Here is a 14,215-nt window from a genome sequence, read left to right on the forward strand (position 1 = left end):
GAGAGGGCGCTGCCGCCACGGACACAGCCGGGGGTGACAGCTGTCACTCATTATCTCTTGACAGCTGTCACCCATCTACTCTACATCATCTCACTCCATAAAGACCAGACATCATCTCCACCTCGTTGCCGAGATATCGTACTTCAATGGAGGTAACTTTCTCTGCCTGTAGTAATTGATTCTAAGAGCTATTGTATTGCAGCTGTCAACCAGAGGACCGGCGTGGGTCGCGACTGTTTCGTCCTACGTCCGTCAGATAAGTGGTTAAACAGACGCTGCACGAGTGTGTGTTAGAGGTGGAGGTGGCATTCCCACCGTTGTTGTTACGGGGTGTACACACCCACACTTGACTGTCTTTGTTCTTCGCCAGCAGTACCAGATCCGACAGTCGGGGACGGTGATCACCTGGGAATTCGGGACTTGGTGGCTCCAGTATTCACCAGGTTCGGTGGCGGCGGAAATCGTGTGGTTCCGGCTCTTCTCAGGACAGACGTCTTCTATCCTCGAGCCTGCCCACACGTCACCGTTGTGGATTGACTGTTATCATATTCTGAGATTGTCTGTGTATTCGTTGTGCACCTTCACAACATTAAATTGTTACTTTTTGGCTCATCTATTGACCGTTCATTTGCGCCCCTGTTGTGGGTCCGTGTCACTACACTTTCACAACAATTGATTTGATTTGATTTGACTACTCCGTGCCGCTCTGCAATTCCAACAAACAAACACAGCTGTACCTCAGCATTCACTCCTTCCTCAATGAAAAAAGTCTCCAAAAGAAGAAGGTGAGTGCTTAGACCATAACGATCACTCTGCTCTGACTGTGGAGGAGCTGCTGTGTGAGGACGAAGTGGAGAACACAGCAGCTTCAGCTGTGATGATAGAACACAGCTACCGAACAGCTCCTTGGCCAGGTAGATTTTATTTAAATATATATACATTTATTATATCCTTTCATTAACCAGGTAAAAGCCTCACTGAGATTAAAAATCTATTTTTCAAGAGTGACCTGCTCAAGAAGGCAGCACAACATGAACACATCAGGCGTGGCACAAACTGGAAGGACACAACTGCAAACTCGCATGACTGATAGAGTTCAAAATGATGTAATAAGCACAACATGCAGGGGGTCAGTACACGGGTGGTCCAGCAGTAAGACAAAGGTAGCAGACAGACGAGAGGCTGAGGTGTGGTTCACTAAACAGGCGTAGGTCAAAATACACAGTGTTATGGCTATCAGAGGCAAGACAAACTCGAGGTCAAAAACAAGGCAAAGTCAAAATACCAGTTGGCAATACAGGACAAAACGAAGCTAGGGACAAAGGCTGGAGAGTGACACAAAATCAACAATCTGGCAGTGAGCTGTGGAACTGTGAGGGCTTAAATAGGGAGTAGGCTAATCAAGGTGTAAACAAGGGACAGGTGTGAGGAAGGCGCTGGAAGTGGCATCACCGAAAAAGACAAGGGCAGGTGCAAGAGAGTGCAGTGAGATAAAACGCAAACCAGACTGGGGCAAGATAAATAAGTGATAGAAAAACTAATGGTGCCAAATGTGATGTGGTCAAGAAAAGCCATACTTAACGTGAACAAAACAAAGGGACAATACTAATCTAAAAAGCGGAGAACAAGAAGGTCAATGATGATAATCAAAACTAGAACAGAACTGATACTGATGAAAGTATAAAAGTAAATGCAAAAACCGATAATGAGATGACCACATAAACTACACTGAAAATAAATGAACAGAACAACAAACCAGAGACTACAGAGTAATAAAACAAAATAAATGACAAACAGAGATTGCAATAACAAATGGAATGTAATCAGATAAGAAACACTGAAGATAAAAAAAATAACCAAAACCAGTGACTAAAGCATAATACAATAATTGTGATAAACAGAACTAAACTAAGACTAAAGTAACTTAAGGGACCAAGAGTAAAAGAATACAAAAACAACAGTAACTGAGGCAGAACTGCACAAATAGCAAAAATGAGATATACAGAAGATAAATGAAACAAAAACAATAATTAACTGAGCGTGACCATAAAGACCTGACAAGACATGAATAAAAACACTGAAGGCTCAGAATCTGGAGGCCAACGAGAACCCACAACTTAAGGGCCCCTTCACACATAGTGCGAATAAGTACAAATCAGGGTGAATTACGGCGGAACAGCTCATATGTGCGAACCACGAAAACATCAAGCTGACGGGCAAGCGTGCACGTTCAGCTGCAACGGCATCGTTCACGCAATGGTGTCATGACAGCAGGAACACATTGTGAGCAGCTGGGACGTGATGCACCACATTGTGCCGCTGATGTGGAAGAAAATAAAAACCAACTGTATAATTAGTGACTATCACTGGGTTGATATGAATGATACATAAAAGTGATGCAATACAGAACCCAGGAGTTAAATAACCCTGATTAAATAAAAAATAAATGCCACTCACAGGATTCAAACCTATAAGCTCTGATTACCAGACGAAAATTTTACCATTGCCCTAGAATCACTGTTATAGCAGGAGCATAAAACGGCTAAAATCAACAAGCAGATAAACATATTTTTTTTTAAAAAGAGGAAAAAAACATTGTGATAACTGACCAAACAGCATTTGTTACGATGTATTTCTACTGATACAGTATGTGACTGAAAGTGGCATATTTGTCGCACTGTTGGATTGTCATATAGTCCTGCGCCGCACCACTCACAGGACACACCTGTCAATGTGCGCGCTCTCCAGCCTGTCACAAAAGCGATATATGTTTTTATGTATTTCCACGTGAGGACAACAGGCACAGACACGCGCCTCACGAAGGAATGTTGTAAGTTCATGTCCCTTCGGCTGCTCCCTTGTTTTTCACTCAGGGTCACCCCTTCAGATCCAAGGTAGATCTGCTTGTTGAGTTGACAAGTTTTACGCCGAATGCCCTTCCTGACATAACTCCACATTACATGGAGAAATGTGGCAGGGGTGAGGTTTGAACTGGGAACCGACTGCACTTAAGCCAAAACACACTAGCCACTTGGCCACCACTCCTGCAGTCTAAGCCTTTAAATCAGAGTTTAAAAATTAAGAGTTTAAATTCAGAAATTTTGAGTTTTTTCTCAAAAATATAACCTGCCTCCACTCTTTTTTAGCCTACAATGCCCATAATATGAATAAATATTTGTACTGGTATAATTATAATCATTAATGATCCAAAAGTTGCCCTGACGTAGTCAGTAGATCCGAAAGCTGCTTTCATTATCAGTGAGTCAATGTGTTGTTCACTCTGCGTACAGTTCAATGTCGTCCATGTAGAGGGTGTAGCTCATGGTCATGCTAATACTGAACCTGTGTGCATTTCCAGTTTTTGTGATGATGCAGCAGATGGAGTTTCAGACCTTCATGGTCATTATTGTCCTCTCCTGTATTCGCCCGTCCAAGTGTGGCCTTGCTGTTAGCAGCTGATTTATTTGTGCTTTCAGGGACTCATGAAGTGTTGTTAGCATCTTCAGGCAGTAGGAGCAGGTCACGTCGTTGGATGTCTGCTTGGATGGTTTTCTGAGCAAGAGACCACTTGGCCTCAGCTTGCCTTGTGTACTTCAGCAGCCTTTGTTTTGGTAGTTTCCAGGGTCTCTTCAGTGGGCAACTTGTGCTTCATTTTTTTGCCGGGTCCCGTCTTTATTCACTCCTCCACTCCACTTCAGGCCATCCTTTATGTTACCTTCTCGCTTTCTCCTCCACAGGTGTATCATATCCTCTTGGTCTCATACTCAAGCCTCTCCATGGTTACTGTTTCAGTCTGCTGCGACAGTGAGCAGAGCATCCCTTTGGTAGACTCAAACTAAATTACTTTTACACAGACAGACTTCAGACAACCGAGGAGCTCCACAAACATCACTGAAATCAGTCATTGAAGAAAGACGATGGGACAGTATTTTCATGTAGATCATGTTGTCAACATTTGTTTTCATGTTCACATTAAAGAATATAGATTTTCATAACTATAAGAAGATGCACAATTTGTTAACATTTTAGTTTACCATCATAAAAAAGGAAGAAAAAATGCATTAATTTGCCTGAAGCTGCCAACACTGAGAAAAAAAATGCATTTCAGGCTGCTTAGATGTAACAGAATTCAGTTTGATAAGGACTGCTTTTGATGAAAGATGTACTTTTTCTTCAATCCATCTATTATTAATTTATTGCTTTTGGCAACAGCATTTTTCACTGGCCTCTACACTCAGTAGCAACAATCACTGAACAACAGCAAGCTGAGAGTTTGTTACCTCCGCCAAGGAGGTTATGTTTTCAGTCGCGTTTGTTTGTTTGTCTGTCTCTTTGTCAGCAGGATAACTCAAAAAATTTTGAACGGATTTTGATGAACTTTTGTGGAGTGGTTGGAAATGACAAGAGGAAAAAGTGATTAAATTTTATTGGTGATCTGGATCACGATCCGGATCCAGGAATTTTTTAAAGGATTCTTCACCATTGCGGGATAGGGGGAATTTTGACATTCTAGTTTCTAACTCCACAAAAACAAGGCAGAAAGGCTTGAAAAAAATTAGGGTGTAACATAGTCAAATGTTCTATCAAACAGCAAAGTTTGGTGATGATCGGATCCGGATTCAAGATCTGGTGATCCAGAATATGCAAAAAATATAGGGAAAATAGAAAATGTGTCAGTGTGAGGTGACAAATGAAGCTAGAGATGCACAACTAACACCAAATTGTAGCTGAATCTGTACTGATTCAGTAAGGTGTCATCAGATTTGATGTAGCTTCAAATGTTATGGAGCTAGATCCAGAAGAAAACCGCCATTACCGAAAAATCGTTTTTATACAATAACTTTTGAACTAATAAAGACATAAAAGTGATTCCAAGTTCTAGTGGTATGTTTTCATGGTCAAGGATGTCAAATATAAAGGAAAGAAAAGTGTATGTATCATAGTTTTGGTTGTAACACTGAATTGTTGAATAGATCACTGTGCCAAGGAGGGAATCTCTTTAGGGTCAGTGACCCTATGGCCTTGTTTAGAGAAGTGTTTCATAAATGTTAAAAAATTCATATATTTGCAGTTTAGTTGAATAATAAATTGAATTTTGTCTCTTATTTGTTTTTGTATATAAGCACATGCAATATCAATATCAGTGCTCAGATGACAGTAGCTTCTGGGAAAGGTGCAAGTTGCAATAAACTGTGATGCCAAGCGCTAAGGATACATGCTATCCAGTCACAGCAGATTAAACTTTTTTTTACTACTGAGCAAACATCATTGTTAGACTTTTTTAGGTTCAATGATTCCACGGCGTGTAGATCTTATGGCGTCAGTGACCCCATGGCCTTGGCGGAGGTTTGCACTCTGAGTGCTTCTAGTTTTATTTTGTTTTTTAAATCGCAACTGAGAGAGTAACCGCACATTCTACCAAAAGTATCTAAGTCACGTTCCAGCTGTTTACATATTGCGAGCCACGTTTCGGGTTTCACAATAGAGTTCTCTTCTTTGCAGGGAACCGTGAGTGGTCGTCAAGGTTCAGTCTGGGGCAGCCTTGGTTCAGGTCGCCTCCATCATCTGCGTTAGTTGTCTATGTCATCATAGTCGTCGTCAGATGATGACGACTTGCAGTCCGTACCTACAGTGGTGTACAGGTGGTCATCACCTAAACATTCAGAAACAACAGCAGTCAGTAAACATCTTCTAAACTCTTTCATGGAGCTGTAACACTGTTTGTTTTGTTGCGTTCACCTGAGTTGTGTAGATGTGATGAGTTTGGGTCACATGGATAAATAATGCAGGAATCTGCAACAGACCACAGATTTGAACACATTCTAACCTGGGATGATGTTTGAAGGTGTGAAGGACGTGTGTGGATGACAGAGACTGACCAGGAGCGACTGCTGCATCCATATTCGATGTGTTTTCATAGCCTTCCCCCGAAGAAGTACTGGAGGATTCAAACGAGTCCTCTGCAACAGGCAGGACAGATAGGAAGAAGGTTTTGACTAACACCAGGAGATTTGAGCGTCACACCTTCACTGGGTCTCCATGAGTGTAGGAGCAGATTTTAAGGTTTTGCTGCTGAGTTATCAGGCACTTAAGGCTTTCTGTTAAACCTTATGTGCCTTCTCATGCCCTGTGGTCACAGGCTACTGGCTCAGAATCATTCTGTAGACCCCAAGTGAAGAAGAAGTCAGCCGGCTGACATGTTTCTAGTTTGCCTCACAGTTTGTCTGTTATTAGAAAGTCCATTTCTTTTTAATGTTTTCAACTAACCCTAAAACTTATTCATTTTATGGTTTATGGTTTATAACTTATTGTTATTAAGCCTATGTTGTATGTTTAGTCTTTGCTGTTCTTATGGATGCAGAATTTTGTTTGTTGTGTTTTGATGTTTTATTACATTGAGCACTTCTGCTGAAAGTGTAATCTATTTATTTATTAGGATCCCCATTCCTGGGGTCAAACAAACACAATGAACATGAATCAAAAATGCATTCAAAAGTATAGAAGACAAAAAAAAAGTAAAAAAAAAATTCCAATCAAATTAATCGTCATACATGGTCAAGTCTATACACACATAAAAAAAAGTCTATATATGAGTAAAGGTACACCAATAAATACAACCTCTCCATGTATAGATAAACAGATTAAATCCAGATTACTTATGTTAAACAAACCTGCTCCGTCCAAAAACAAAACTTCTGAGCTGCCATTCGAAAGTGACGGCTCGGATTTACAGACAGGAGATGACACGCTTCACCCCAAAATACTTATTTTGAAGCCTAAAGTGTGGTGACGCGCTGTTTTTTGGATGCTGGTTACTGAAGCTGATGTGGATGTCGGGACATCAGACACTGTTTTTAACAGACTGCCTGGACACAGAGATGGATTTGTTACACTGGAAAAAGACAGAAAACATTATTTCCATGAGTTAATGGCTGTTATTTTATGTGCCACGATCAAGAGAGAGGCAGAGCTGCAACCGGCAATTTCACAGGAGCACGCACGGTTCTTTGATCGCATGAAGTTTACATTAGGAAATTAATCCATAACACGACGGTGAGTCTGGCATGTTCAGGATTTTACCTGTTTTGTGGCTAGATTACTTTTTAACTTTGAGAGACTGTAAATTTGGAGCTGGAATGTGTGTATGTATGTGTGCTGTGAAGCTCGCAGTGTTTGTGTGGGTGTGTGTGCGCGCACCTGTGCACTGTGCAGCTTACATGATGCTTGTTTTGCCCCGGCAGCAGATGTATTTTTTTTTTTTTTTTACATTTTATTGATAACACTCATAATTAATCGTGCACAAAACTGATCCTGCAGCAGAGATGGTTGTTTACAGGCTGCATTTATGCAGGTGCACATCAACCTTCGTGGAGCCGCAGCTTTTTTTTTTTTCACCTAACCTATTGTATAAACTTTTGCAATATAAACTTTTGCAATGTGCAATATGCGCACCCCTGTGGCCATAGAATATATATACAAGGCACAGGGTCGGCAGCAGCAGTGTTAGAGTATTAAGTATTAGTATTAAGGTGACAATGTGCATGTAGTGCAATGTTCACAGTTTGGTTGTGGATGTTGAACTGTTCAACAGTCTGACAGCATTCGGGTAGAAGCTGTTTTTCAGTCTGGATGTTTTTGCCAGGATGCAGCACAGCCTCCTTCCAGAGGTAAGGGGTGTGAACAGACTGTGCGCAGGGTGGGTGGAGTCTCAGAGGATGCAGGTGGCTTTGTCTCTACATCTGGAGACGTAGATGTCCCCAATGGGTGGGAAACTGCATCCGATGGTCCTCCATGCAGACTTCACCACCCGCTGCAGCGCTTTCTTCTCCTCCACCGTGCAGCCACCATACCACACAGGGAGGCAGCAGGACACCACACTCTCCACTGCACAGTTGTAGAAGGCCCTGAGGACCTCGGTGTTCAGTCCGGCCCTTCCCAATTTCCTCAAAAAATAGAGACGTTGGTGGGCTTTCTTGATGACAGCCGTGGTGTTGGTGTGCCAGGTGAGTGTTGGAGAGGTGGACTCCATCCACAACATCACACTTATGTAAATTTTGGATTTAATCTGTGCATCAGTTCTCAACGTTATCAGCTACATTCCATTGAAGTGCACGCTGGGACGTTTCTAGTTGCGACGTCATTTGTCAGAAACACCCGAGTGCTCACAAGTACTTTGTTTTCGGACGTCTCTGTAGCTGTTTGTTGTGAATGCCATATACTTTGAAATCGGTTACGGAGGAGCACAAAGTAATCCCAGTGGATCATTGGATGGTCACTAACAGCCTAAATCTAAATTGTTATGATTTTGGTGTGACATGTCCTTTAACCTCGGATCTTCCATTGATTTGGGGCCAGAATCTCCGGGTGGCTACCGGGTTTCCACCAGGTTCCACCAGTGCTTCTACAATGCACCCAGCCAGTAACCTGGTCTTAATGTCTGTCTGTTTAGTTATCTTGGTTTGGCGTCCATCACCGTTCATGGAGCTAATATTAACCTGCCGTGCTTTCCCGCTGTGAGCTTCCAGGCTCTGAACGTAGCCAGTCTGTCAGGGCTGGTGGTGGGCTGAAACTGGAAGCAGTGGGAGACCAATGCAGACTCACAGGCATGGTTGGTTTAGTTGAATAAAGGCTTTATCTTGAAACCAGGCATTGGGTTCGGTACACAGGTAGTCAGACATGGAAGCAGATGTATCAGACATGGTACAGGCTGGGACGTGGTCCATAAACCAGGCAGGGTTCGTTCACACAGCGTCGAGGTATATAGCAGGCAAAACAAAGGCAGAGTCAAAATACAGGCAGAGTTCAGGATACGGCAAGGCGGAGGTCGGAGCAACAAAGCAAGGTCAAAACACACACGAACAAACTGGACAAGAACGAGAGGCTAGAAATTGAACAAAGTCAACAATCGGGCAGAGAGCGGTGGAACTGTGAGGGTTTTAAAGAGGAGCAACCTAATCAGGTTGATGTGAAGCAGGTGTGTGGAAGGTTCTGGAAAGAGGTGTGGTTAAGTGAACAAAGAAGAGAGAAAAAAGGCAAGAGCGTGCAGGATTGCAAAACAAAAGTGGTGCAAAGCAAGATAAGTAGGTGACAGAAGAACTAACAGAATAACGTGATGTGTTCTAGACAAACAATAATGCGTGAGCAAAACAAAAAGGGGCAGAACTAAGAAATACTGTGACTAGTCTAAAGAGGACAAAGAGACAAATGACTAACTAGAAAATAAATGATAAGCAAACAAAACCAGAGGTTATAGAAAAGCACAATAAATAACAAACAGAACTTAACCTGATAAGAAACACTACGAGATAAATAACCAAAACCTGAGACTAAAGCATAAAACAATAAATGTGATGAACAGAACAAAACTAAGACTAAAACAACTAAAGGGACCAAGAGTGAAAGCAAAACAATAAGCAGTAAAGTAAAACTATAAATGTGGTAAGCAAATGATACACAGAGAGTAAATCAAACAAAACAATTACAACCGAAGCATGACCATGAAAACTGGACATGACTAAACACAGAAGGCTCAGAGCATAGAAGATGAACAGGGTCAAGAACAATACCAGCAGGGACTAAAGGGCCAGATCATGACACAGTCATGTTTTTCCGTAACCTTCCGTGTTTTTCCATTGTGAGCTCCCAGGCTCTAACACGCCGTATATTCCTCTGCGACCGTTCAGATTCTTAATGTTAAAGTTAATCAATCATGTTTTCTGCTGTGAGCTTCCAGCTCTTGACATTACTTATGTTATTTAAAGTTGATCATTCATGTTTTTCTGCAGTGCCACTATTATGCCTTTTACTTCAACCATGCCGTATTCCACTGTCCGCTTGGTGTGTCATCACAGTCGGCGTTTAGTATGATCAGCTGTTATTCAGTTATCAGAGTCTGTGCGCGTCCATGCTGTCTTGGAGCAATGTACGCAGTAATCTAGTTTTTTCCGCTGGCTGAACTATTAAGTCAATTTGTACATTCAGTGATCGGATCTACAGACAGTTGGGACTGGGTCTGCATGCATCTGCTGATCCTCAGTGAATGCAGCTATGGTTTTCTCTCTCTGGGTGCAGCCACGCAGAGATCTCGGACTTTCGCTGTGCTGCAGTTTGACATGCGCTCTGCGCGCTTCCTGACCATTGTCATCTGACTTCATCTGTCTGCCACGTGTGCTCGCCTCCGGGGCGTGGCACTTAGAACTGAGACTTTGACCCTGAACTTTGATCTGAACCAAAACCCTGAATGAACTCATCTGAGTTTAGCTTTGACTTTTCTATAGCTGGATGTGTGTACGAGTGCATCTGCACAACGTCATCTGTCCTCTTGTTCTCCCCAGCAGATCCGCAGGCTCGCACCCCCTGATTCCAGTCCCTGTCCTACCTGTCCAGTCAGTCTCATTGGTCAGGTCCTTGTGGTCCCTCCTGGTTTAGTTCTCCCACTGCACAGTTCCTTTTTTGTTCAATAAACCTATTGTTTTTCACCATGCCTACCTTTACTGCTCCCTGCATTTGGGTCCTACTTCCTAGTCCTTGTCAATCCGTGACTGTAGGACCAGGACCCCCGAGCCAGAACCATGTCAGAAGTTTCATGGGTGCAATTTGGTGGGGGATAGGGGGGACATGTCCCCCTCACCTTTTCAACCAGGGGGGACAGAATATGGTATGTCCCCCCACCTTCTGACATATATAGTAGTGTTCAGAATACTAGTAGTGCTATGTGACTAAAAAGATTAATCCAGGTTTTGAGTATATTTCTTATTGTTACATGGGAAACAAGGTACCGGTAGATTCAGTAGATTCTCACAAATCCAACAAGACCAAGCATTCATGATATGCACACTCTTAAGGCTATGAAATTGGGCTATTAGTAAAAAAAAGTAGAAAAGGGGGTGTTCACAATAATAGTAGCATCTGCTGTTGACGCTACAAACTCAAAACTGTTATGTTCAAACTGCTTTTTTAGCAATCCAGTGAATCACTAAACTAGTATTTAGTTGTATAACCACAGTTTTTCACGATTTCTTCACATCTGCGAGGCATTAATTTGGTTGGTTTGGAACCAAGATTTTGCTCATTTACTAGTGTGCTTGGGGTCACTGTCTTGTTGAAACAACCATTTCAAGGGCATGTCCTCTTCAGCATAAGGCAACATGACCTCTTCAAGTATTTTGACATATCCAAACTGATCCATGATACCTGGTATGCGATATATAGGCCCAACACCATAGTAGGAGAAACATGCCCATATCATGATGCTTGCACCACCATGCTTCACTGTCTTCACTGTGAACTGTGGCTTGAATTCAGAGTTTGGGGGTCGTCTCACAAACTGTCTGCGGCCCTTGGACCCAAAAAGAACAATTTTACTCTCATCAGTCCACAAAATATTCCTCCATTTCTCTTTAGGCCAGTTGATGTGTTCTTTGGCAAACTGTAACCTCTTCTGCACGTCTTTTATTTAACAGGGACTTTGCGGGGGATTCTTGCAAATAAATTAGCTTCACACAGGCGTCTTCTAACTGTCACAGCACTTACAGGTAACTTCAGACTGTCTTTGATCATCCTGGAGCTGATCAATGGGTGAGCCTTTGACATTCTGGTTATCCTTCTATCCATTTTGATGGTTGTTTTCCATTTTCTTCCACGCGTCTCTGGTTTTTTGTCCATTTTAAAGCATTGGAGATCATTGTAGATGAACAGCCTATAATTTTTTGCACCTGCGTATACGTTTTCCCCTCTCCAATCAACTTTTTAATCAAACTACGCTGTTCTTCTGAACAGTGTCTTGAACGTCCCATTTTCCTCAGGCTTTGAAAGAGAAAAGCATGTTCAACAGGTGCTGGCTTCATCCTTAAATAGGGGACACCTGATTCACACCTGTTTGTTCCACAAAATTGATGAACTCACTGACTGAATGCTACACTACTATTATTGTGAACACCCCCTTTTCTACTTTTTTTTTTTACTAATAGCCCAATTTCATAGGCTTAAGAGTGTGCATATCATGAATGCTTGGTCTTGTTGGATTTGTGAGAATCTACTGAATCTACTGGTACCTTGTTTCCCATGTAACAATAAGAAATATACTCAAAACCTGGATTAATCTTTTTAGTCACATAGCACTACTATTATTCTGAACACTACTGTATGTGTGTACTTGAAACCTGCTATGCCAGTCTTATGTGCAAAACCATGTCAGAATAGTATCTTTGTTTCTGCAAGTTTGTATTTTTAGCAGCATTGACTTGTTTACAACACCTGTTTCTTGTTTGTCACATTCGGAATTTTCTTCTTTCTAGGAAAGTCCACTTTCCTATGATGTGATTCTGATCCTATTTGTTACCCTACAGTGACTGAAAAGTATTTTGTGCCATGAAATCCAAATTTTTATCCAGATGCACACTACATCCTACACCTTCATTGATATCATTATAAATAACAGGATTTTTCATTAATAAAAACATGTATTCTTCGGAAACTGCTGAAAAAGACAATAAAAAAGATATTTCCTGGATGTGTGCCTAAATTTATTGGGTTCTTCTTTGGCCAGTGCTCCTCTCCTGCAGCAAGTTTAATGAAAATCTGACCTGCTAGTTTTAATGTAACCCTGCTGACATTCAGAAAACCACAAAAACAGGTGATGAAAACATAAGCTCACTGGCAAAGGTAAAAATCAGTTGAATTCAATGTAGTAATATCTATGAAAAGGTATAATTTGTTGCAGATCAATACACATATTTATAGCAAGTGATCTTGGATGGTCGGCCTCGGTGGAAGAATGCACTCTGCTGAGTGCCCTTCTGGTTTCCACCTTCACTGTTCCTACAGAGAGTTTTGCTCCAGTTTTGTGAAGCATGGGTTTGAATTTTTTTTTCTAATTTTTTTAACAGAATATTTACCATCGCTGCAGCTGCAGCTGTGCTTTTCCAACACTTTTCCATATACAGCTGCAGGGAGAAAGCCGGTGACATTTGTAAGAACTGGCGTCATTTCATTTTTTGGTACAGCACCTGGAATTAAAATATAAAATTAAACACTGAAAACAACATTAAGTTCATTTCTATGTTTCTATGTTAAATGTTCTCTTTGTGTTTCTGTACCTGTTGATGGACACTAGAGGTGCGGCGTGATTTTTGTGTGTCTGATGTCTCTGCACTCACCTTCCTCAGAGAGGCTAATGAGACATGAAGGTCCCATCAGAGGGTTTGCATCTGTCCTGTACCGCTTCGAATCTGGATTCAAAATGATGCAGGTTTAAAATCAAAGACATTCAGAGCAAAGAGGCTGCAAAGATGCACATTATGAAGAACTTCAAAACAGAAAAAGCGAAAAATCAGAAAGATTGGAATCAATGAGGTCAAAGAGAGGGAAAAAAAGGAGATGGCTCACTCCGAAAGGTGGATAAAAGCACAGACGGGTCATTTCGTGGGTCAAACTGCTCATAGTCTGTATCTACTGACGTGCTGTCAACACTACTAAGCTGGGTCCAAAGATACCTGGGGTTGGAGGGGACTTAGCAAACACAAAGAATGAAACAATGTGATGCAGAGTTCCACAACTTTCTCACCAGTGTGCACACGTCTCACACAAAAGGTGCCGACACAAAGTAACTTCTCTTCTTATTGAACACAACTGTGAAATCTTGTTGTTGATAAAGTCATTTATAAGACATTGAGTCACTGACCATCTGTCTTCTCTGGGTTGGTGGTGACCTTGATGAGATCCACAGCGTTATGGTGGTTTTTGGACTGAAGTCCAGAGGTGACCGACGGACTGCAGCGAATCTGCTGCAGCAACAGTGCTGTGCACAAGAGCAACTGGTAACGTTTCATCAAAAAATGAACTGTCTCTCTGTGACACACCCAGACATTACACCGCTCAGTCTCCCACTTCCTGCAAGGAAGGGGGCGTGGCCAGAAGCAGCTCCATTCCATTTCAAGCAACAGGTGCAGAAACTGTTTTTATTATATATGCAGTCAGTAATATCACCTCAGTGTCTACGGAGTGTTTTTGGCCACAAACTTCAACTTGCTCAGTGGTCAACTAAACGTCTGAAAAAATGTTATTTTTGAGTCAATGTACATTTGTTTTCATTGTTTGTTTGTTTGTTACGTCCGCCAAGGACATAATAAAACCATCTGTGTTTATTTATTTGTCTGTCTGTCTGTTAGCAGGATTACGTCAAAACTACTTCAAAGATTATCTCCAAATTTTCACC

The 14,215-nt window shown here is 41.8% G+C and overlaps 1 protein-coding gene across 3 annotated transcripts in view; it reads right to left on the reverse strand.

Annotated features, from left to right (window-relative positions):
- Positions 1–5,276: 5,276 nt before the first annotated feature.
- Positions 5,277–14,215, reverse strand: part of LOC117502216 (T-cell differentiation antigen CD6-like) — a 55,336-nt gene continuing 46,397 nt past the window's right edge. For 2 of the 3 annotated variants that reach the window (XM_034161250.1, XM_034161249.1), the window contains 7 exons: positions 13,682–13,798; positions 13,387–13,509; positions 13,158–13,229; positions 12,897–13,007; positions 5,880–5,960; positions 5,740–5,793; positions 5,277–5,653 (listed from right to left, as the gene is read on the reverse strand). In XM_034161250.1, the coding sequence (XP_034017141.1) occupies positions 5,571–5,653; positions 5,740–5,793; positions 5,880–5,960; positions 12,897–13,007; positions 13,158–13,229; positions 13,387–13,509; positions 13,682–13,798 (641 nt within the window). In that variant the 3' untranslated portion in view covers positions 5,277–5,570. The remainder of the gene's footprint in view (positions 5,654–5,739; positions 5,794–5,879; positions 5,961–12,896; positions 13,008–13,157; positions 13,230–13,386; positions 13,510–13,681; positions 13,799–14,215) is intronic. The other variant, XM_034161251.1, reaches the window with a different exon arrangement.

This window comes from Thalassophryne amazonica, chromosome 20 (genome assembly GCF_902500255.1).
Source record: "Thalassophryne amazonica chromosome 20, fThaAma1.1, whole genome shotgun sequence".
Taxonomy (NCBI): domain Eukaryota; kingdom Metazoa; phylum Chordata; class Actinopteri; order Batrachoidiformes; family Batrachoididae; genus Thalassophryne; species Thalassophryne amazonica.